Source organism: Lutra lutra, chromosome 17 (assembly GCF_902655055.1).
Source record: "Lutra lutra chromosome 17, mLutLut1.2, whole genome shotgun sequence".
In the NCBI taxonomy this organism is placed as follows: Eukaryota; Metazoa; Chordata; class Mammalia; order Carnivora; family Mustelidae; genus Lutra; species Lutra lutra.
The window spans coordinates 26,811,284-26,835,714 of NC_062294.1; the positions used below are offsets into that span (position 1 = coordinate 26,811,284).

Here is a 24,431-nt window from a genome sequence, read left to right on the forward strand (position 1 = left end):
CACCCCCCCCCCCCCGGTGGGAGGAGGAGACTCGGCAGCCCTCCCTCGGCCCTCCAGGCGGCGGCCGCAGCAAGCCCCGTGCCCGCTCCGCCCAGCCGCAGCGGGTCGGACATTCGGAGCCCGCGGGTCCCCGGCGGAGGTGAGCGAGGGCTGCAGTGCAGGGGGCGGCAAGCCACTGTGTCCCGGGAACTCCCACCAGACAGCGAACCTTCCGCGGGAGGGAAGGGGTTAAGTTGGGGGCGTGCTGGAGGAGAGGGGCTCAGCGTCCGCAGCAACCCCCAAACTCCGAGCAGAACTTCCTAGCCCCCTGCCCGGGCTCCCCCCACCTCGCGGGACCCTGGACCTCGGGTGTGGAAGGGCTGCGGGGGCTGGGGGGGGGGGGGGGCAGGGCCTCCTACGGAATGCTGCGGGCCGGGACCGGACGGGAGGGGGGCGGCGGGCGGGGGCGGAATTTGGACCTCTCCCGGGGGACCCAACGTGGTCACCATGGCGAGTGCGGGATGGACGGGCGCACGATCCAATGGGAGCACGGCGCTGCCTCCCCCGGCCCGCGGTGGCCGCCAATGGGAGCCGCGCGGCGAGGTGGGCGGGACTGCGCCGCGCGGGGTCGGAAGCCCCCTCTGCCCTCCGACAGCCGCTAGAGGGAGCGGGGCGTCTTTGCTGGACTGGGGAGGCTGCTGAGGGGGCAAGGAAGTGAGGGCGGACGCGGCTTCTGGCGTGGGAGGGCAGAAGGCGAATTTCTGGAAGGAGTTGGGGCAGTTAGAGCGATGGCTCAGTGCGAGGAGACTGGAGTGGGCCTCAGTTGCCTCACCGTTCTGATGGTGCGGGTGGATGATAGCTGGCAAGCCCCGTTCTCCGCCCCGGCTCTGGTTTCTGTATCTTAAGGGTGGGTTGTACAGACCTAGATGGGGGTTGGGTTGGTTCAGGTTGGTTCAGTTTGGCGCAGGGTCTGCCCACTTGTTGGACAGAGCTTTTAGGAATCTTGTTAGTTCCTCTCCTCACTGTACAGGCAAGGAAACAGTCCCAGCTAGGGCAGAAAGTTGCCCATGATCACGCAGCCTATCAGTGGCAGAGCCGGGATTGGTGGGATGTCCCTTCTACCAGAGAGAATAGTTGAAGGAGTTGGTGAGAGGCCGGCCGGCCCCCATGAAAGGCACACTCACTCTCTCCCATACCAGCTATGCCTGGCCACTTGGCCTGATGCCTGAGGACCCCCATCCTGTAAGTGTTCCCAGGGGAACTCATGCGATTAGGTAGACATATCCCAGGAGTGGAAGCAGCCAGTCCCAGCACTCCAGCACTACCCCCCAGGTCACCCCTACTTTGCTGTTGGTCCCCTGTGTGGGTAAGTAGTCACTCCTCTGGGCCTAAGCTGGCCGGTTATAAAGAAAGGAGTTCTCAATGTGATCTAGGACATCTTTGTGGCTCCTCGGTCTGAGATGGGGATTCCTGGGACAGGCCAGAGGTGCCTACCCTGGGGCTCAGGTCCAGCCTGCAGGCCCTGCTTACCTCTCTCACTCCTCTCAGTCCTCTCCTGGTGATCCAGTGGCTGGAGCCCAGGCAGCAGGTCCAAGGAACAGGTGCCCACAGTTTGTGGGCTGACCAGCCTTGGACCCTGCATTTATCCAATCAGGCTGTCCTCTGCGGTTTCCTGCCGGGCTCTGCTCCCTGCCCACAGCCAGGCCTGTGGCCATGGGCAGCTCCAGAGCGCCACCTGAAAGGTTCATGGAAAGACGGAAGAGTGTTCTGAGTTTGAGGAAGAGTTGAGCCACCTGGCAACCCCCAGGCCCCTCAGCTGGCCCACATCCAGGCTTCAGCTTTGCTCACTTCTCTCACTGGATATTGACCATTATCTAAACATGCTAAGGAAAAAACAAAGTTGTCTAGTTAGGCTACCTCGGGTAAGAGGACTGATCCCTGACCTGGCCACAAGATGACCTCTGCCTTTGACCTTGGCCACAGACAGTTTCAGACACTTGCCTGTTTCAGAGCGTGGCCACAAAATGACTCCTTATCCTTAAGGATAGTTCAGTCTTCCGTCTTCACTAGAAGACCCCTAACCGTCCATCTTCTATCTGTCAGCCTAGAATGCATTTATGCAGCATCTGCTGTATGCTGGACCCTGTGCTGACAGCCAGAGAGACCAAGATTTCTTGTGACTGCTACTGAAGAACAGGGAGGTGCCAGTGTTTTGGGAACACTAACATACTCTGTGTGAAATCAGAGAAGGCTCCCCAGATGAGGGTCTTGAAGGATGTGTAGGAGTTTGCTGATGGAGAAGGAAGCGGGGAGAGACCTTCTAAACAGTTCCACAAGCAGCGGGAACCGCTGGTCACTTTCTGTGAACAAGGTGAATGAGAGCCTACACTGAGGCAAGTATGGGATCAAAACATTCTAGTTTCTGTCCTGGAGTGGACCAGCAGCTGCCTGGGGCAATGAAGATGGCTGTGAGAGTGGGTTTCAGGAGCTCTGAGTCCCACTGGGAGGACTGCCCAACTAAGGGGATGCAGGGTCATGGTTTAGCCTTCGGTTGCCCACCTCACCAGCCAGCTTTAAGCAAATCCTGTATCCAAGTCCTGTCCTAGAAACTGTGGGTGGTACAAGTGTCGCATCTGGATCAGAGAGGCGTGCGTTGCAAGAGGAGAGGGCAGCTGGCCAGATCTGGCCATGACAGTTTGTAGGGCTGTGTGCTCCCTGGGGAGCAGTTGGAGCTGAGGAGATCAAGGCGTTTCCTGGAGGTGGTAGAACCGAGCTTGAAGGACAGGTGAGGGTTTCATCAGAGTCAGGAGTGAGGAGGGGGGCCATTCTGAGTTGGGGGAGCAGGGTGAGCAGAAACCATGAGGATTAAAGCAGGGATAGATCCGTCTGGCTGGTGGGAGGCAGGAGAGGGGAGGAGAGGGGCAGGTGGGGCAGGGAAGGCTCTCTGAGGGCTGTGGTGGCTGGTCCCTCCCTGATCTGCTCTTTGGGGGGTGGTGACACCCTAGAGGAATCCAGAGGCCACCCCACACACACAAAAACACACACCCTATGGGAAGAAGGTACTGAGCCTGGTGGGGAGGGGACGGGTAGGACAGGGCAGACAGAGCCTGTCTCTGTAACTGTAAGCTGAGCTTCTGTGTTGCAGGACTCTCAGTGATTGCGTCGGTTACTAGGGCTATGTGTGAGTGTGTCTCCCCAAGGCTGTGTTATGTGAGTGGGATTGGAGTGGGGTGGAGGGGGGGATGAGGGAAGGCGTTGCTAGGCAGGGTCCGTCTGCCCTGAATCTACACAGGGTGCAGGGTTCCTGGTGTGCTGGTGAGTGGACTTCTCAAGAAAACCAGCTTTGGGACCCCCACCCCTTCCCCAACATGTGCACAGACAGCCTCCAGGGGACCCTGGAGGAAAGGCAGAAGGGCTGTCCGGAGCTCCTCTTTCCCCCTTGCTCCCCTTCCCCCACCCAGCCCCCAGGAGGGAGTGGGACAGGCTGCTGGGAAGGGCAACAGGAGCTGAGCCTGGAGCCCACCCCTGCCTCTAGCGTGGGCGCCTGGAAGCTATTAGGGGCCTGGGCGGCGCCTGGCCTGCCCCTTGCACGACAGGCTGGAGATTCCTGGACAGAGCCCGCCCCCACGCCACTGAGCCCCATGCCAGGCCTGGTGGCTCCCAGACACAGCGAGGATATGGCACTGGCCCCTGTCCCTGCCACCCTCTCCATTTAGGGGTGGCCAGAAGGGCCCAACAGACAGAGCCTGGAGGACCTTCCCCGACTCCCTATAACCAGCGTGGCTGTGGCGGGCGCCGGGCTGGCACTGGGATTTCCTGCCTCCTCCCCTCCCCCTCAGGCTCTCACATTGTTTTTCTTTTCCAAGAGCTTCTCCTCATGGAGCTGGGCCAGGAAAACGGGGAGAGGAGGAGTGTGAGTGCCCATATGTGTGTTCGTGTGTGTCCGCGTTTGTCTTGGGGATGAGTGTCTGCATGTCTGTGTGTGTGTCCAGCTGTGTGTTGGCTGCATGTGTCTCCAGGTGCATCTGTGACCCTCTGTTCCGAGGTGAGCGTCTCCACAGCCATACGGCTGTGGGCGCGTGGGGCCATCCTGGAGGGCATGCGTTTCTGCCCAGGTCTTCATATCTGTATTTACGTTGCCTGTGTGTCTGCACGTGTGTACGGGTGTACAATGATGTCTGTGAATGCAGATGGTATCTGGGCCAGCCACCTCACCGCACAGGTAGGGAGACTGAGTCAGAGGGCGTGCGGCCTGCCAGGGAGTTAGTGGAATATGGGGAGGTGTCTGTGTGTGTGACTTTGTCCCCGCGGATGTTGTTGGCATTGAGACATACATGTTTATATGTATGTTTATATACATGTTTATATGTATGAAACTCTGGGTGGTAACAAGGCATCACCAAATACTCAGGTATCTCCAGCTTGGGCTACTAAAATGCAAATCCCCAACCCCCCGCCTACCAAGCATGAGTCTGGGGAAAAGGGGTGCCTGGGAACTGCATTAGCGTCCACGTGAATCTGAAGGACCCATTGATCAAGCGCACTGGTCTCCCTCACCCTCACCACAGCCCCATTCTGCAGGTGGAGAAACTGAGGCCCAGAAAGGGGCAGGTGGCTTACATGAGGTTGGTGACAGAGCTGAGCCTGGAACTGATGCCTGGCAGAGAGGCAGACAATGAACAAACAGCCAACAGACTAGAGAAATGCAGTAGAATCACTGAACACTCTGAGATGCTAATGGTCCTGACACCTGTCCACACGGTGGGAAAATCTGCCGTTCCTGCTTGGATGGGGGAAGGCAAGATAGAGCTGGGGAGGTGTCCTGGGTTGGCGTTGCCGGGAAAGAAGAGGACAAGAGAGGGGCTGGGGCACCAAAGACATTGGCCAGGGCCAGATCAGAGCCACGGAATGGGAGCTGGGCAAGGGAAGAGGGCTGCAGTGGGCAGGAGGGACAGAGAACAAGTGGTAGGATCAGGGGGCTGCTTTGGGGATTGAAGTTTTGGAGTTGGACTCCTAGAGAACATGAGCTTGGACTTGACACTAGAAAGCTGTCCCAGCTATTGCTGACAACAAAGGGTGTGGCCCCTGGCACAATCAGATTGGCATTTGTAAAAACTCCCTCTGGCTCTTGCTGTTCAGAATGGATTTGAAGAAGGCACAGCTTGCAGGGGAACTCAGGGCAGGGAGGTAGTGGCTATGGTTGCCTAGGTGGGAGGTGATGGTCGTGGCTTGACAGGCTAGTGGCCACGTAGGAGGAAGGTAGCTAGCTCCTTGTGATGTGTGGCAGACAGACGGACAGGACTTGGAGGTGGCAGGGTGGGGGTTGCGGGGAGAAAGCAGATTCCAGAACATCCTGCACAGCATGAAGGAGTGAGGAGGTGCTCTTTTCCCAGACGGGGCATCCAGAAGGAGGAGGTGGTTGTGGGGGGAATGGAGAGGAGTTCCAGTTTGACCAGGCTGAGTCTCAGTTATCTGAGGAACATCATTCTAGAGGCGCAGGGGAGTTCTGGAGCACAGCCTGGGCTGGAGGGAGGGAGAGCCCTTCCAGCCTCCTAGGGGCAGGGAGGAGGGGGCCATGGTCCTGGGGGCAGGACCTGGAGGGTGTCCCCATCTGATGGCTTCCGTTTTTCTGCTGTCAACTCTGATATTAGATCACCTGCTGAGAATGAGTGGTTGGAGGTGGGAGATGGTTAGAGGGGACAGAGAGAGTTGGCCGGGCTGTGTTGGGAGCAGCCAGTGCTGAGGCCCTTGGCTGTGGTGCTGATGAGAGCCTCACCAGCAGTGCCCCACAGAGGAAGAGCTGGCCATTGGGGTGGAGGCCCAGGGGCTGCTGGTGGGGGTCAGTGCAAGACCACCATGGAGAGAGAGGGTGACAGGTTGGGGACAGAGAGGAGAAAGACGTGCATCTTACGTCTTTTAAAGTGATGTGGCCCAGAATAGCAGAGCCCAGCAGTGGGACCTCTCACCACGCTGCACCCTTGCCATCTAGACTCTGGCTTATTTCCATCCTAACCCCAGAGCATGCCTCGCATTCACCACACACCTCGCCCTCACCTCACCCTGTACCTGGAATCAAATCTGGGCTTGAACCTTTCTGAGCCTCCCTTTTTCTTCTGTGATAAATGGGAGCCATTTCCCCTGAGTCTATTGAGAGGAGTAAGTCAGATAGTTCACAGAAGACCACGGGCATGGCCCCTGGCCTGTAGTCAGACCTTCTCAAATGTTATTGCCATTGGCATCATATGCTGGGATGGCCAAGAGTCAGCCCCAGCCCTCAGCAAACTCACAGCCTTGGGTAAGGATGGGGAGCAGGAGGTGACACAGATAAATGGTAGGTGAGGTGGTTACACTCGTGATGGAGACACAGGCGGGGCAGGCCAGCTGGCCTGAGGTGGTCCTGGAGGACTTCTAGGAGGAGGTGATAACTCAGATACATTTTTTTTTTTAAGATTTTATTTATTTGACAGAGAGAGAGAGAGATCACAAGTAGGCAGAGAGGCAGGCAGAGAATGGGGAAGCAGGCTCCCTGCTGAGCAGAGAGCCGGATGCGGGGCTCTATCCCGGGACTCTGAGATTATGACCTGAGCCGAAGGCAGATCCTAACCCACTGAGCCACCCAGAGGCCCCAACTCAGATACATTTTAAGGCTGAAAAGAGTTAGCCCAGTGCAGGAAGAGGTAGGGAGGGGAGGCCTGGCAGCAATGCCATGGTGCAAGCATGCTGCACTTGGGGTGGACGTGAGGGAGTAGCCCGAGCCATTCACCGGATCACATGGGACTTGAAGGTCAGGGACAGCAGATCAGGGTTTGAGATCAGCTGCCCTGGCTGCAGGGTAAAGGATCTGCAGGAGGGTGTCTGGAGGCCCCTGAGGAAGCCGTTACAGGCCCACTCTCGCTCACCGCTACAGCCTCACCGGGGCTTTCCTGGGGCAGACCGTTTCTTTCCTCTCGCTTTTGCCCATGCTCTTCCTGCTGCCTGTTTCTCCCTTCCCATGGCTGATCTTACGGGTATGGACAGATGGGGGCCACGGCCTTCTAACAGTTGCGTTCTCCCACAGGTGCGAGCAGGAGGAGGCCTCCCCCACCCAGTAGCCCGGAGAGCAGTGGAGAGCCGTGGTCAGCATGCACAGTGGTATCCCATCCTGAAGGCATCCCCCGTCGGGCCCCTGAGTCCGCCCGGAGTTGGAACCCAGGGCCCGCCCGCTCGGCCGCACCATGAGCCACGGGCCCAGCCCCCGGCTGGCGGAGTCCCCGCAGCTGTCCAAGGGCAGCCTCCTGACCATCCTAGGCAGCCCGTCTCCGGAGCGCATGGGGCCGGCCGACTCGCTGCCGCCCACGCCGCCCAGCGGCACGCCGTCGCCGGGGCCACCGCCTGCCCTGCCGCTGCCGCCGGCGCCCGCGCTGTTGGCCGACGGGGACTGGGAGAGCCGCGAGGAGCTGAGGCTGCGGGAGCTGGAGGAGGCCCGAGCGCGGGCGGCGCAGATGGAGAAGACCATGCGCTGGTGGTCGGACTGCACGGCCAACTGGCGCGAGAAGTGGAGCAAGGTGCGCGCCGAGCGCAACCGCGCGCGGGAGGAGGTGCGCCAGCTGCGCCAGCGCCTCGACGCGCTCACCAAGGAGCTCGCCGGCGCGCGGCGCGAACGCCAGGAGGCGCAGGGCGAGTGCGAGGCGCGGGGCCGCGAGCTGGCGCGGCTGCGGGGCGCCCGGGGGGCCGCCGACAGGACACCGGACGGGCCGGAGCCCGAGCCTGAGAGGGAGCAGGAGCCCGTGCGCGACGTCGGGTCCGAAGTGCCCCAGGGCAGCCAGGTGCGCGGCGGCGCGAGTGGGGTTGTGGGTCTGGCGAGGGGGCGGGCTCGTGGGCAGGGCCCTTGGCTCTGGGGTCCGGAAGGGGTGGGGCAGGACTGAGAAAGGGGAATAGGAAGGGCTCAGTCCCCTGGGAGGTTTCACTCAGCTGTACTGCCTTTGCTCGTTAGGACCTCAGGATGGCATGCTTCCGGCGATCCCTAGGGTGGAGAGGCGGGGATCTGGTGGGCCTTCCACTCCCACACCTGAGCAGTCAACAGAACCTTAAAATCTTCCGTTTGCAGCAGGAGCGGGATGGAAGCTCGTGCCTGGTAGACATCTATTAACAGCAGAGAGGAATCTGTTCTTTCCTTCAACTTGAATGGGGGCGGCGTGGGGAGGCGGGTGTAGAGGGTAAACATTTATAACCCGCATCAGTCAGAGCTGAGAGGTGGGAGGTTGTCCGGGCACTAGGAGCACAGAGAAGGTCCTTGAACCAGGCTTTGAGGAGGGGGCTTCACAGAAGCTTTCCTGGAAGAGGTCCCATCTCGGCCGAGACCAGGAGGATGTGGAGGAATGCGCCGTGCAGTGTGCAGGCAAGCGTTCTAGACCTGAAGAGGCCCAGAGGCAAGGCATGATCGCTCCCATCATTCTGTGGGCTTCTGCAGACGGCAGTAAGCTCGGCATGTGCAGTTCTCACAGTCCCGAGGTGTTTGCTTGGTGGAGGGGCACACTGAGGCGCAGGGAGATTAAGTACCAGGGTACCCCCGCTGGTGACTGGAGGGCTGGGTAGTTAACCTGGGTGACCTCCGGAGTCCGTGGCAATCATCAGCATGGCCGGAGCGTGAACGGTGGCTGTGGAGGGCAGCATCTCCCGACCCAGCAGGCCTTCTAGGAGCTGAGTCCAGGCTCAGGGGCCTCCTGGCTCCATCCCCAGTCAGTCCACCTCTTCCAGCTAAGATTTTTGGCTGCCCCTTCCCCTCCCTTGAGCAGCCCCTGGCTCCCCTGTAGGCTAGAGTGGGCACTGCTGCCTACAGTGGCTGAAGCCCCCACTTCCCCGGGTCAGCCAGGTGGCGTTCCTTCATTGCTCTTCTTTGGGGCAGAGGACAGCCCCTGTCAACCAGCCTTACTGTGCTGTTCCTGCCCTGTGCTTGCTGCGGTTGTCACTCTCACTCCAGGAGGTGACGCATACTGTGGGGAGCCCTGGCATTACAGTCTGAGTTCATTTCTCCAGCCCAGCCACTTCTGTGTTCTGTGGCCCAGAGCCAGTCCCTTCCCTCCCTGTGTCCCCATTTATGAAATAAGGCTTTGGACCAGGTGGCATTTGAAGCCCCCATCTAGATAGGGAAACTGAGGGCCAGACAGGGAAGGAGTTGACCTAGACTCATCTAGAAAGGTCACAGGGGAAGCCAGACTGGAACAAAGGCCATGGATGTGTCTCAGGTCTGTGCTCAGAGTAGGCCTTGGGTGCAGCAGGGCAGGCTGGAGGGTCAAAGAGGAATGGGAAGCTCAGGGGTTTGGCACTGAGTTAACAGTCCCTCACTGCTTCCGTTCTGGGAGATGATTCTGCTCACAGGGGCTGTCTTCCTATGCATCTTTTATATCACTTATCTCCTGGTGCCTTAGTGTTTGCACCTGAAGAATGGAATCTTAGAGCCCAGAATTCCTTCTGAGGGAATCTGGTTCAGATCCATTGTAGGAGTCCCTGCTTCTACATCCATTCACATCAGTGTCCCACCATGTGCTTGCATGCTTCCAATGACAGGGAGCTCACCATCTGTCCAGGGCCATCTTCTCAGATACAGGGAACTGTGGTGGCTGACTCTGTGTACAGTTCCAAGAGGTGAAGGGGTGGGGCCCGGAGGGCTGTGTGACTTGTCCAAGGTTACCCACCAAGCTGATCCCAGATCCAGGGTCTGGGAAAGGCCATGAGGTCAGCCAAGAGGGTGAGGGCTCAGCAGCCACTCCTCCACCTTGGTCCCTACAGGAGCTGGAGCTAGTGGAGAGCCTGCTGAAGAGCAGACCAGAGGAGCCTGAGGGCTGCTGGGAGGCACGCAGCGCAGGGCCTGGGGGCCCACGGGGCAGCTCAGGCCGCCAGGAGCGCAGCCGGCTGCCCTGGGAGGACACAGCCACCATCGAGGAGGATGCATCCAAGTTGACCGCCCTGCGGCTGCGGCTAGATGAGTCCCAGAAGGTGCTGCTCAAGGAGCGAGAGTAAGTCCCGGCGGAGAAGCAGGGCTCCGGCAGCGGACCCCATCACAATCACAGAATGCAAGTCTGTGTTGTAGAACGTGAGACTCACTGAAGGTGCCTGGCACTTTTGAGGCTTGAGGCTTGGAATTTCAGAGCAGTGTGTTCTAACCAGAACAACGCAGTTTTGTTTTATTAACCTTATTTATTAACCAATGCAAGTTTTTTATTCAAATAACATACATATCATGCATTTGCTCTGAGTCAGACCTGTGCTCCCAACCCTCCCCACTGCCCCCCCCCCGCCTCATGGAGCTCCTGTCCCAGAGGGGAGAGCACGTCCTGGGCAAAGGGAAGAGCAGGGAAGGAGGGTCAGGGAGGTTGAGGGGTTGCAGATGGGAATTTGGGTTTGGACTAGTTGAATTTGAGACGACAGGGAGGCCGCAGCTGGGTACGTGAATGAGTCCGGAGTTCACGAGGCAGATCTGGGCTGGAGGTAAAAAGGCAAGATTCGGCAGGGAATAAATGATTTCAAAAGCCATGAGCTGAGTGAGGGAGGTCAAAGGATGGACCCCTGGAGCCCTCTGGCTTTAGAGATCAGAAGACGAGCCCAGTGGCAGAGGAGACAGGAGAAGGAAGTTTGAGAAGGGTCAGGGAAACCAGGAGCACCTGTTTCGCAGAGGAGGGTCGGAGCAGCTGGTCAAGGAAGATGAGGACAAGGTGCTGACCAGTGGATTCAAAACGTGGAGGTCACCGGTGACCTTGGTCGGGCAAGGCCCGATTCTAATGAACATTTTGTAATACTCCCTATCCGTCCAGAAATTAAATGCGTAGATAGTGTGAAGGCAGAGACCGGGAAATGCTTCTGTATGTCAAGGACACCAGAGATGGACCGCGAACTCCCAGAAGCAAGGGGACAGGTTCCTTCTCATGGGCCTCAGACAGAGCCAACCCTCCTGACATCTTGATCTTGGACTTCTAGCCTCAAGAGCTGTGAGGCCATAAAATTGTCTAAGCAAGATGGCAAAAAACAACCTGTTTCACTAACTGAAATGTAAAGCAGAAATGAGGGGAATTTGTAACAAGATATACGTATTATGACGTGGACACGCTCAGGCCTGGCTCCACTAGAAGAAATAATGAAGTGTAGTCGATCCTTGGACAATGTGGGGCTCAGAGGCACTGACACGCCCCTCCATGCAGTTGAAAATCTGACTCCTTAAATTTAATCCCCCCAAACTTAGCTCGTTGGCCAGAGCCTTACCGTTAACATAAACAGTCGACTAACATGTATTTTGTATGTCTTGTGTATCATGTGCTGAATTCTTATAATGAAGGAAGCTAGAGGAAAGAAAACATTAAGAAAAAGAAAGGAAAATACAGTACTGTACCATTTTTATCAAAATGATTAGCATGTAAGTGGACCCATGCGGTTGAAATCCATGGTGTCCGAGGGGAGGATGTGGTCAGAATCTGGAGCCCTTACAGAGAGGGGTAGTGTTGATAACCCTCCCAGTAACTATGTCCGTAGCCTGTCCTCCAAGTCAGGCTTTATGTGGACGGGCTCAGTTAAGTCACCTCCTGGGACAGCTACAAAAACAGCAGGTGCCGGCGGGCAGGGTCCGCCGCTCAGATATGTCAGCGCTGTCGTGACAAGATTTCCTGAGAGAGGAACAGCCTTTGGGAAAGTTCTGAACCAAGCAAAGCACACCGTTCCCTCAGTTTATACAGTGATTCTGTTCCTGGGGAAAGGCTGTGAGGGGGAAAGGCTGTGAGTACAAAAGATACTTTCTGTTCACGTGTCAATCAGAGCGAGGGTCTACGTTCAGATGGTTTGCACACCCGGGGGTGTCTGACTGGGCATACACGCTTGACAGAGGATGCAAGATCATCCCTGGAGGGGCGGGATGGCCCTGGGCCTTCAGTGCAGGACATAGGCACCCCCGTCCCTGCCCACCAAGTGAGCCGGTCATGCAGGGTTTCCAGATATGCCTCCTAGAGGGTGCCCTGTCTCCTCTGAGAAGCCCATGTTAGAGGCGTGAGAGGTCAGGGCTCCCGAGAGGGAGGCTGGTGGCGGGGGGCCATGAGGCACAGCATGCTGAAGAGTGAGGGTAAGTACAGCTCTTCGTTGAGCACCTGCTGGGTGCTGGGGCCAGGCCCCATGCTCGTTACCACCAGCGTCTCATTCCTGCGCAGAGCAGAGTGTAGAGTGAGGATCGTAGGAGAGCCCCCCACCCAGTGATGATGACAAGAGGGAATCCCTCCATCTGAGACCCACTGGACAGCATTTTCCAGCTTTTCTGACCCCAGAACCATGTGTTCAAACCAAGCCTTACAGGCAACCCCAGTACATAAAACAGAAACAGAGGTCATATTGGGCAGTTGAACATGAGATTCTTGGCCAGGCACAGCCAATGCCCTGGAGTCCTGGTCACCTTCCCACATCCCTGGACACCCTGGACATACTTCCCTGGACACCTGCAGTTGTGCAGGGGGTGGGGAGTCCAGCTCCCAAAGGAATGCAAAACCGGGGTGCCTGCCACAATGTGGGGTTCCAAGGCCTTGAATGCCGAGCCAAGGACTTCGGACACTGGCTCCCCAGGCATAGGCCGTGCGGGAGGACTCTCAGCAGAGAGCCTCAGTGGGCTCACCCTCATGTCTACCTCTCCTCCTCTCTCCAGGGATAAACTGGCGCTGAGCAGGAACATTGAGAAGCTGGAGGGGGAGCTGAGCCAATGGAAGATCAAGTACGAGGAGCTGAACAAGACCAAGCAGGAAATGCTCAAGCAGGTGAGTGTTGGAGACGGTGGTCTTCCTAGAGAAAGCAGCTTTGCACTGTTGACTTTCAGCAGCTAGAGTGGGAGAAAGGAGGGAGTTCAGTCATTCTCCGTCAAGCTCTGGCCACACGTCATCCACTGTTCTGAGCCCTGGGGCAGGCAGTGTCCCTGTCTCCAGGAGCGCACCTTGTGGGAGCTGTGGGTGCGGCACGGGGCGTACCAGCAGTAACCAGGCAGAGAAATTCATAAGCTAGGAAGGTGTCAGACAAAATAAGAAACATGGTGGTGGGTCAAGAATGACATCTCTGAGAAAATAAAATAAGAAAGTAGTAAGTAAATAAGTTAAAATTTTAAAAAAAGAAGAATGGCCTCTCAGAAGGTGATATTTGAGGCAAGATCTAAGGAAGCCATCCTTGAGAGGTTATGGGGGCAGAGTTCCTGTCAGAAGGCACAGCGCATGCAAAGGTCCTGAGGCTGGAGTAAGCCTAGTACGTGCAGGAAGCAGAGGGCAGTGTGGCTGGAGGGAAGTAGGTGAAAGATGAGGTTCCGAGGGAGCCAGACTTCAGTGGGCTTTGTAGTCCATGCTGAAGGGTAGCATTCATGAGGTCTAGTGTTGCTCCATCTCAGTGATGCTTCAGGGAGTCAAGGAAGCTGGGCCCTGAGGTCCCCATTTTATAAATGACAAAACTGAAGGTCCACCTGGCGGAGAGGAGATCCCACCACTGCAGTTTGGGGACTCAGGGCCGACCGAGGTCTTGCCTCCTGTGCGGGCCCTCCGTGGCCACCAGGGGGCACAGCCACGCAGAGAAAGTCTGCGGGACAGGCTGCATTTCTAGAGGGAGCAAAGACTCCCCCAGACCTCAGAGCCTGAAACTGCCCTGGAAGCAACCAAGACTGTCTCACGGTAGACTCTCAGGAAAAATCCTAAAACCCTCACTCTCCAGAAGCAGCATCTTTTGGGGGATGGGTCCGGGAATCTGCCTTTTCTTTTTTTTTTTAAAGATTTTATTTATTTATTTGACAGAGAGAGATCACAAGTAGGTAGAGAGGCAGGCAGAGAGAGAGAGAGGGAAGCAGGCTCCCTGCTGATCAGAGAGCCCGACGTGGGACTCGATCCCAGGACCCTGAGATCATGATCTGATTCGAAGGCAGCAGCTTAACCCACTGAGTCACCCAGGCGCCCCGGGAATCTGCCTTTTTAATCTTTCCAAGTTATGAAGTGGAATGCTTTGTGGAGAAGTGAATAGAACATGAATGTTCCATTTAGCAGGTAGATGTCAAGATTCTCTTTCATAACTGGCTGCTCTCCCTCGGTGTTACGGATTTGAGCTTACTCGTGTCATCGCACACAGTGATAGTTTGCTGTTTTTCCTGCTATACGACAGGACATCCATGCCATGCCACAGTCACCCCAGGCAATCCTCGTGTGTCCAGGCCCGCACCCACATGCGGACCCTGCTCAGATACACAGAGTGCTTTCAGTCAGTTTCCAGGGCTACCCAGTGCCAAGGCCATATGGGGATACAAAGGTGGACAGCTCTGTCCTCCCGTGCGCACACGCTAGTTGCGGGGGTGGGACCAAGAGTAAAGGAAACACCCCTTGTAGTGAAGGATGAGGAGAGAGGCCTCCCTTTAGGAAGGGGCATTTAGGCCAAAGCCCAAGAATGTAAAAAGTCAATCCTGTAAAACAACTTGGAAAGAGTGTACCAGGTAGAGAGAACTGTATGTGCAAAAGTCCAGTGGTGGATAGGAACTTGGTGTGTTTAAGGACTCGAGCCTAGAGCACAGTGAACTAAGAGGAGAGATGGGCAAGGGTCCAACCATACTGTGAGACCATAGAAAGGAGTCGGGCCTTATCCTAAGGCACCCAGGGATGGGGGTGTGGTTGGATTTATCTTTTTTAAAGAGCTCATTCTGAGCTACTATCGTGGAAGGTAGGGTGACGGGCCCCAAGTGGATGCTGGGAGGCTAGATGGCCATGAGGTAGGAGGTGTGAAATGCCAGAAGCAGCACCAGCAGTCAGATTCAGGCTCTGTTCTGGATACCCGGGGGCACATCGGGGCTCCACGTCAGGCTCCTTGCTGAGCACCCCTGCCCGGCACCCAGCCCCTGGAGCCGGTTCTGGGATGTGCCCAGTTGGTTCTCACGGAACCTGGCTGCACTGTGTCCTGTAGCTCAGCATCCTGAAGGAGGCCCACCAGGACGAGCTGGGTCGCATGTCCGAAGACCTGGAGGACGAGTTAGGTGCGCGGTCCAGCATGGACAGGAAGATGGCAGAGCTGAGGGGTGAGGTGAGGCTGCCTGCGGGACCTGGGAGGGCTTGGGGCTGGCAGGGGAGCGGTGGGGAGAGGCAGGGGCCTGGCCTCCATCAGCCAACCACTCCTCTAAGAGGGCAAGAAGGAGATCTGTGCGCTGAGGCAGGAACCAGCCACACCCGGGAGGTAGTGCGGTCTGCGGGGGCGGCAGGCCTTTCTCCTACACCGAGACCAGAAGCGCCCTCACATCCTGCACGCCGTGAAATCAGCCCAGGTTAACTATAGCTGTCGCAGCTGGATCTGCTTCCTGGAGCCAAAAATGGCTCTGGAGGGGGAGGTGGGGACGGGGAGCACGCAGCTCAGGCCTTTCTGCCCCTTCTCCCCCTGGAGCCCTGACCCTGTCCTGCCCTGTGGTAGATGGAGCGGCTGCAGGCGGAGAACGCGGCCGAGTGGGGTCGCCGGGAGCGGCTGGAGACTGAGAAGCTGGGCCTGGAGCGCGAGAACAAGAAGCTGCGGGCACAGGTCGGGGACCTGGAGGAGGCGCTGGCCCGGCGGCGGAGGCAGACAGCCAGCGCCCTGGACTGTGACCTGCGGGCCAGCCAGGCTGCGCTCTTCGAGAAGAACAAGGTAGGGTAGCGGGCGGTTCAGCCAAGGCCGGGGCAGAGCACCTACTGTGTGTCGAGCTCCTGCCCACAGTGGGCGGTGGTGGGGGAGGGCAGAAGCAGCCATGGCCCCGGAAGCCGCTCCCGCCGGGCATCCCCCGGGGCCAGGCCCCGCGCCTGTGCTTTCACGCTACCCCTCCAGCCTCGAAGCTGGGAGCCGACGGGAGCCCTGTGACCCCGCGTGCTCCCCGGCAGGAGCTGGCCGACCTGAAGCATGTGCACGGCAAGCTGAAGAAGCAGTTTCAGGAGAAGGTGGCCGAGTTGGCACACGCCAACCGGCGGGTGGAGCAGCACGAGGCGGAGGTGAAGAAGCTGCGGCTGCGGGTGGAGGAGCTCAAGAAGGAGCTGGCCCAGGCCGAGGACGAGGTGAGCCCCTGTGGGGCCCGCAGGTGGCGGAGGAGGGGGCTGCGCGGCCCTCCCGGGTCCCTCTGCGGTCGTCCGGTAGTCAGTGGATAGGTGCTTGGGAAGAATGGACGGGCAAGAGGGACGAGTAGCTGACTAGGTTAATGGATAGACGAGTGGTGGACATGTAGGTGGTCTGTGGAGCACATAGACGTGGAAATGGAACAACAAAGTAATTCTGTGGATGGACAAATGGATGTGTGAGAGAATAGAGGAGCTGGTGGATGGGGACCGGAGGGCAAGACGGAGGGAAGGAGGATGGATGAGATGTCACAAGAGATGTCTGATAGGTGATTGGATGGATGGGTGGGTGGGTAGGTGATTGGACAGGTGGGTGGGTGGATAGATGGAGGGGTGGGTGGGTAGATAGATTGGTGGATGGATGGGTGGGTAGGCAGGTGGATATGTGGGTGGATGGATGGGTGAATAGATGGATAGGTAGATGGATGGGTGGTTGGATGGGAGGATGGATGGGTGGATGGGTAGATGGATGGGGGGTGACTGGATGGGTAGATGGGGGGATGACTGGATGAATGGATGTATGGGTAGGTGACTGGATAGGTGGGTAGGTGGGTGGAGGGTGGCTGGATGGACAGGTGATTGGATGGATGGGTGACTAGGTGGGTAGATGGGTAGGTGATTGGATAGGTGATTGGGTGGGTGACTGAATGGGTGGATGGATGTGTGGGTGATTGGATAGGTGTGTAGATGAATGGATGGATGGGTGGATAGGTGAGTGGATGGGTAGGTGATTGGATGGATGGGTGGATAGGTGAGTGGATGGGGAGGTGATTGGATGGATGGGTGGAAGGGTAGATGGATGGGTGAGTGACTGAATGGGTGGGTGGGTGGATTGATGGGTGGATGGGTAGGTGACTGAATAGGTGGGTGGGTGGGTGGATGGAGGTGTGGTTGGGGGGTTAGAGGGTGGATGATTGGTTGGGTGGTTGGGTGGGTGACTGGATGGGAAGTTGGATGGGTGGATGGATAGATGGATGGGTGGGTGGACTGGATGGGTGGTTGGGTGGACTGGATGGGTGGATGGGTGGGTGGGTGGATAGATGGATAGAGTGGTGGCTGGTTGGGTGGATGGATGGGTAGATAGCTGGTTGGATGGGTGGATAGATGCGTAGATGGATGGGTGGATAGATGAGTGGATGGGTAGGTGATTGGATGAATGGGTGGAAGGGTAGATGAATGGGTGGGTGGGTGGATTGATGGGTGGATGGGTAGGTGACTGAATAGGTGGATGGGGGGGTGGATGGAGGTGTGGTTGGGGGTTAGAGGGTGGATGATTGGTTGGGTGGTTGGGGGGGTGACCGGATGAGAAGTTGGATGGGTGGATGGATAGGTGGATGGGTGGTTGGGTGGGTGACGAGGTGGATGGGTGGGCAGATGGGTGTATGGTTGGGTGGGTGGATTGATGGGTGGGTGGGCGGGTGGATAGATGGATGGATCAGTGGCTGCTTGGGTGGATGGATGGGTAGATAGCTAGTTGGATGGGTGGATAGATGCGTAGATGGATGGGTGGATAGGTGGGTGGATGGATGGGTGGGTAGATGATTGGGTGGATGGGAGAATGGGTAGATTTGGAGGGCAGGGGCAGCAGGGAATGGGGAGGAGCAAAGGCATGCTACCTTGGAGGAGGTGGGCCTTGGTCTGGGCCTCAAAGGACCGATACGGACTACTCTTGGGAAAGGCAGAGGAATGGCGGGAGTGGCCGGTCCCGGGTAGATGGCCGGCCAGGCTAACTCAAGGTGACCCTCACGCTCTCGGCCCTGCTCCCCTGCCAGCTGGACGAGGCCCACAACCAGGCCCGGAAGCTGCAGCGGTCGCTGGATGAGCAGACGGAGCAGAGCGAGAACCTACAAGTGCAGCTGGAGCATCTGCAGTCCAGGTGAGCGTGCCGCCCTCTCCAGGGGCTTGGGGGTTAGTCCCAGACAGGACACAGAAGCCGGCCAAGGAGAGACTTCCTCCCAGCCCAGGCTAGAGGGGAAGGCAGAAGAGGAAGAGATCTGGGGCCCCTGGGGCCAGAATCCTGTCCCCTCCAGGCAGGAAGGGCCAGGGCCAGGAAACCAGGGATGAGGAGGGCAGGAAGTGAGACCAGCTGGGGGCCCTGGAATCATGTGCGAGCAACTGGCTGTCTGGCAGGTGGGTGGGTGGTGAGAGGGGAGGAAGGAGGGCCGAAGAGGCCAGGTCCAAGGTGGGACAGCAGGCAGGGCCTAAGGGTCTGGGGAGTCACGGATAGGAAGCACAAGCAGCCCCCGGATCCCTGGGCTGCGGTGACCCCAGGCCAGCTGGGATCTGAGCAACGGGAAGGCAGGGAAGCGTGGAGGAGCCCCAGCCCTAATGGTGTGCCCAAGCCATCAGCTGCAGCCTTCGTGAGGGAGGCCCGCAGGGTCTGTGGGGGACCCACCCATGGGACCCACCCACCCATCACACTCTTCCTCCCTTCCCTGACCACCCATCCCAATACTCCAAGGTGCCCCTCTCCCAACACTCTCCCTAGGCCCATAAGGTGACAGAGAGCCAAGTCCAAGGCCCTCCTTACTCCACACACGCCCCACCAGCCTGGAGTGTCAGGACCACTGTGCTGACTTCCTGTGCCAGGCCTGTGCCAGGCTCTTACTCGCAGTTTCTGGTGATGTCAGAGGATAGAGGGAACGGGCTCTGCAGCCAGGTGGGTGGGAATCTGTGCTTAGTAGCTGTGGAAGTGGCCTGTGTGGTCTTGGATCACTCGCTTGGCCTCTCTGTGTCCGTTTCCTCCTCTGTAAAGTGGGGATGATACACTTCTTAACCCTTGCTTATTGTGAGAATTCAGGGAGCTTGTAAAAGCTCCGGCCAGTCGTAAGTGCTGAGGAACTGTCAGCTGTCGCTGCTGCTACTCCCCCCAGGGGGCCGCTGGGGGCTAGGGGAGGAGGGGACTTATATTTGGGTCCCACGTTATGCCACCAAGAATCATGCGTCTACAAGAAAACGGAAGTGGAAGATATTTTTTTCTAGGAAGCTTGGCAGAGAAGGAAACTAAGGCCTAAGAGGGAGGGTGTGTCCACGGTCACACTGCTGGGGTGGGGGGGTCCGGCCAGATCGCCCCCAACCCCCCGGCCATCAGTGCCATGATTTACAGAGCCTATACTTTGTGCTGCCACAGGCTGAGTTTCTGTGGCTGGAATACAGGCCACGGAGCCAGGCCTCACAGCTGTGTGACATGGCCAACCTGGCCTCAGTTTCCCCATCTACCTGGGATGTTGCCCATAACATGCTGCACAGGGCCCAGGCATGACAGGTCACAGTTCATGTCTGACCAGCGCTGCCTGCTCTGTCCCCCCACCCCCAGGGACCGCCGAGCCCCGGGCTTTACTGCAGTGTTGTTTGGCCACATCCTTTGGCCCCGTTCATTCCAAAATGGGCAGGCAGGCTGTGCCCAGCCTCTTGAGTGCTTCCATCGGGGAGGGTAGGGCTGCCCAGGACCGCTGCCTCGTTTTATTTTCCAACTTTTTGTGCTTTAATGTTCCGGGGACAGCTCACTAAATCACGGCCCAGTAATGGAGGCCCCCGCCTGGGCCCCTCCCTGCCGTGTTAATAATTCATGCCTTCCAGTAAGATGGAGCCAAGGCGGCCACTCTGCTGGGGGATGGGCATTTCCTCCACCAGCCCTCGTAAACTGGGGCTTTAGGAATTTCAGAGTGGGGAAGAACTAGGGCAGAGCCCTTTGTCATTGTCGTGGAGGGTAAAGGAGACCTCCGACTCCTCCATCTCCAAACTTTCTCCCTGTGGTCTTTGGAGCCTGGTGTGGGTTCGAATCCTAGCACGGTGACCTTAAGGGGATGCTTCACCTCTCTGGCCTCAGCCCGCTGCAGAGCCTAGCCTCACTCCCTGCTGTCTGGGGGATAGGTACATTACTTGACCTCTTGGTGTCTCAGTCTCCTTGTCTGTCAAATGAGGGTGATGGTAGCACCTCAGTTATCCCAGTGACTTCTGGAAAGATGCGGTGACATGAGGAACTGGAGGGAAAAGCCCCCAGCAGGTGCCTAGCAGCAGGGACATGCTAGGGAAGAGCCGAGCTGTTTGCAGCGCCCATGATCGACTGACTGTCCCCGACCCTCCTGTCACCTGGCCCACAGGCTCCGCAGGCAGCAGCAGAACGCCCCCCTCTTCGGGAAGATCCGAAGTGCTCGCTTTGGCACCGAGGAGGCCGGGGACGGAGCCAGCGACCTGGATGAGGACGAGGACTTGCAGATCCAGGTGGCCTAGAGCTCCCAGGGCCAGACAGGACCCGCCTGTGGCCACAGGCCCCTGGGTGCCCAGGCTGACCGGCGGCTCCAGCTGACACAGCTGCCCAGCCGTGCTCCCCGCTGTGGCGGACGTCATCCTCTCCCAGGGAGGGCACCGATGGTCCCATCCCAGCAACACCCCGTGGAGGGGAAGCCACAGCCCATGTATACATTATCCGTGTGTATTTCACATATGTGCGTGGGGTCCTTGGATCCGTTTGGTCTACAAACACGAGACCACTCCAGGACCCAGTCTCAGCACGCTTGTCCACCCAGGACCATCGTGCAGGGGCAAGGGGGTGTCAAAGGGGGCTGTGGGGGCCTCGACCCAGGCTGCCTCTCTGAACCTTGGGGGTGAGGTGGAGCTGTTGACAATGTGCTAAACTCAGTCTTTTGTAATAAATGGAGTTTGGGTTCTCGGGGCAGAGTCCTCAGAGTGTGGCAGGTGGGGGCAGGGGGTGTAGGGGATAGCAGTCAGCCTGGGTCCGGCACCCAGCCTGAGCTCCTGAACGTCAGGCGACTTGCTGAATGAACGAATGTGAGGAAGAACGAATGGATGAGAATCTGAGCCGCTTGGTGGCCTGGAATCCGCCTCCTGCGAGGGGAAGGAAAGGTCTGGTGTGTGTCTAATCTGGAGGACAGGAGACTTTGAGCCTGCACCAGATGGATTCAAACCTCTGCCCCTTCCTGGCTGTGCAGCCATGGGGAAGTGACCTGACCTCTCTGAGCCTCAGTTTCTCCCTCTGTAAACTGAGGCGTCTCCTACAGGTGTCAGGAGAATAAGATGAGTTCGTCTGGAACTCAGTAAAGGTTAGTTATTATTAAAGTACTTAAAGGTATGCCCTGGAGAGGAGGGATTTGCCAGATGGGCTCTGTCCCAAGGGATGAAGTTCAGGCGACCGGAGGTGGGTATAAACACCATAAATAATAAATCCTTTTCTCTTTCCGCAGCCCTGCTCTAGGTAATGAAATTGCAGGTAATTTTAATTTTATTTGTGAAACTTCATTTCTAAGCCCTCTATAACCAGCAGATTTCTGTTAAATCTGGTGGAAACTGTTACTCAGAACACAGTAGCCTACATGTTTGCATGTGCAGGTCGAGGTGACGCTGAGACCCCTGCCCCTAACGAGACTCTCTAGATGAATCCTCGACAGCAGGCCTGCTTTCAGCAGAGAGAAGATCTGCCCGCGTGGTCTTAGCCAGCACAAGAGGCGAGCTCCCTGTGCTCAGGCGGTGTGCAAGGAGCCGCTGGGGCGCCCTGCCTGCGGAGGGGAGCTGCCTCTATGGCTCTGAGGGGAAAGGAAGGAGTGGGCCAGCCCAGCCATGGGGAGCCACCCGCCATAGGGCTTTCCCCACAAGCCAGGGCTGGGGGGAAGCTGTGGGAAGAGGGCCGTTTCCTGCCGGGGGTCTTTCTGTTTTCTCTCCCAAACAGTTGGCCCCAGAAGTTGGCCCCAGAAGAGGCTGAAATGCTGCCCTTTGACCCCCAGGAGCCAGACCCTCGCTGACAGCAGCCCTGAGAGCCCCTGCACCAGGCCACAGGCAGACCTGCCATTCCCAGACACAGAGCAGATCCGCGCCCTGTGGGCTCCCCCAGACTCCCTGGCACCTCCGGCCGAGCGTTGAGCAGAGGCCCCCTTCCTGGCCCTGCCTGCAGGTGGGGCCGCTCCTGAGAATGTCAGTGAGGAGAGAGTCTGGCCTCCTACTGCACTGTCCAAGGAGAAACCAAAGTCTCGGGACGGGAGACGCAGCCACAGACCCCAGGGCTGGAAGATCCCTTGGGCCTGGAACACACTTCCTCTCCGCTCCTGGCTCTCTTGTCCCCTTGTTCATGGCGGAGGGGGGCAGCCTCTGCCGACAGAAGGGTCAGCTTTGGCTCCCATAGGTTTTAAAAATGATACTATACACATTGCTAGTATTAGTAATGGGGTGTTTCTCAGAAAAATGTAGGTTTCCTTCTCATGAGGAATCAGTACTTCTGCTGGGTTCACACCCCTGCGTGGCCAGGGCCCCTGGGGTGGAGAGGCAGGTGCTGCCCAAAACGGGGTCACAGGCACCTCAGTGGGCCATAGTCCCCGCCACTCCCTGCAGCCTCACTCTGCACGCACCTCATTTATATATGTCCCCTCCCACCCGGAGGCCATGGGAACCTGCTCATCCAAAGTCAATGTGAGCTCTAGTGGGTGAGTGCACTTGTCCACTGCGGGCTCAGAACTGGGCACACGGGGTGACTACCAACAACTGTTAAGGCCTATGGAGCCACGCCATGTGCTTCCTGCCCTTTGAGGCAGGCACTACCTCTTCCCTCCTTTGAGCAAGGATGCAGAGCCCCGGAGGGAGCAAGTAACTAGCCCAGGGCCACACAGCTCATTGGTGGGGATGCTGGCATTCCAGGTCAGATGGATCCCAGGCCAGAGCCCGGGCCCCCGATTACAGCTCCCACATCCCACCCTTCCAAGGCAAGGCCCCTGCCCTCTGCTGGGCCAAAGACCTGCAGCTCTGGTCCTGTTGAAGTCCTCAGTGCCACCAGAATTGCCCCACCCATGTCAAAGTGCCACCAGCCCTTCCAGGTTCAGCCTACCCAGTTCACTCTTAGAGTGGTAGCAGGCTGTGTACTCGTCTGCTTCTCGCATCCCACCAGATGCTCCCGGAGACCAGAGAGCCCTGCCAGCAGCCAGCAAGGTATCCTGGGCTCTATGGGCACCTTTGAAAGGGGCAGGGAGGGCGGGCAGATAGGTGGTATGGTCGGAGGCGGAAGCCAGAACCATCCCTCCTGCCCCTCAACTCCAGTCCCACTGCAGTGCCTGTAGGACGGGCCTGGGTGGGTCTGTGTGCTGCTCAGATAAGAAGTCTCCCAGGGCAGACAGTGCAGTACCCAAAAGCAGCAGCAGCCCAGGGCCTCTTCTGCCAGGCCTGGAGTGCCCAGACAGGCTAGAGAACCAGCTGGGCCAGACTGCCCCACCCAGGCCCTCCTCCCCCTGCAGGAACAGGCTGGGGGCCCTGGGGTCTGGCCTCTGAAGGCTTGGCCTCCGCTCGCTCTCCAGCAGAGGTCATGATGTCAACCCGACTCTACCGGGAGCAGCTCTTAGGGTTGCCTGCGTGGAAATTCGTGCCCAGGAGTGTCCCTGCACCCCAGTCCTCCAGATCACCCTAGCATCTAGCCCCAGCTCTTTTGGATGGGGTTGGAGGGTGGGGGCTGTGTCTCTTGGCAAGCCCTTGTCCCTCTCTGGGCTTTCATTCCCTGATCTGTAAAATGATTACGATAGCAAGTGGGTTGTCCAGACCCACACCCAAAAACATGACTTAACTGTTAGTATTATTTTTCTGGCTTTTCCCCTGCTCTGCATTCTCTCCCAAGAACTTAGTACCCTGTCTGCCTGGGGCCTGCCAGCCACCCTGGGCACCCTTCTGGAGCAGTGAGGGGGACCCTGGAGGCAGAAGTGGCGCCCATAAACCAGCCACAGCTCTCAGCCCCACCCCTCCACCCCCAGCTCCTCTGCCTACTAATTGCAGGGTTGTGAGATGCCAGCTGCCTCCCAGGCCCCAGGCAGACTCCTCCCCATGGAGCGGGTCTCCCTGGAAAGCCTCCCAGTTCTCCTCCAACCCCATAGATCCAGCTGCACAGGGGGTTGTCTCCATGGTGCTCAGACGCATCGCCTTCTGCAGGAGGTAGCCTAAAAAGGTGTGAATATGAAAACTTCCTCCGTGGTTTTCCCACTTCCCAGGCTTCCCAAAGTCAGAGAGGCACATCCTAGCCTTCCCTTTCCCCACTCAAGAACTAGCCATGGCTCCCCAGTGCTGGACAAATACAGTCTCCCTTCACATCCTGGCCCCGAGGTGCTCTCTACATGCCCTTAAGCATGTTCCCCAAGTTGCCTTGGTCTCAGGTCCCCGTTACGCTACAATAAAATCCAGACATGCCCCTTGCTATGGCCTCTCTCCCAACCAGCACTGTCCCTGCCCCTGCACCAGTGGCCTAGTTGGACTGGGTGACAGCTGTGCCCTCCAGCTCTGCAGGTGGGGGTCCTGCCTCTGGGGATTTGACCTCCCCGGGGAGGAGGGAGTGTATTCAGAGCTGCTACTTCTCCCCCAGGGAATCACTTAATTTTTGTC

General features: G+C 58.0%; 1 protein-coding gene across 1 annotated transcript; it reads left to right on the forward strand.

Moving 5' to 3' along the window:
* The first annotated feature begins 38 nt into the window (after positions 1 to 38).
* CCDC102A (coiled-coil domain containing 102A) lies at positions 39 to 20,743 on the forward strand. Its single transcript, XM_047711866.1, has 9 exons — positions 39 to 139; positions 7,037 to 7,784; positions 9,748 to 9,974; positions 12,632 to 12,740; positions 14,902 to 15,018; positions 15,400 to 15,609; positions 15,840 to 16,010; positions 17,840 to 17,943; positions 20,171 to 20,743. The coding sequence occupies exons 2-9, from the start codon at positions 7,194 to 7,196 to the stop codon at positions 20,298 to 20,300; spliced, it is 1,659 nt and encodes a 552-aa protein (XP_047567822.1). The 5' UTR covers positions 39 to 139; positions 7,037 to 7,193; the 3' UTR covers positions 20,301 to 20,743.
* The last annotated feature ends 3,688 nt before the right edge of the window (positions 20,744 to 24,431 follow it).

Coding starts and splice junctions, on each gene's coding strand:
- CCDC102A (XM_047711866.1), top strand. CDS start 7,194: ATGAGCCACGGGCCCAGCCCCCGGCTGGCGGAGTCCCCGCAGCTGTCC. Junction 7,785..9,747: donor AAGTGCCCCAGGGCAGCCAG/GTGCGCGGCGGC, acceptor TGGTCCCTACAG/GAGCTGGAGCTAGTGGAGAG. Junction 16,011..17,839: donor TGGCCCAGGCCGAGGACGAG/GTGAGCCCCTGT, acceptor CTCCCCTGCCAG/CTGGACGAGGCCCACAACCA.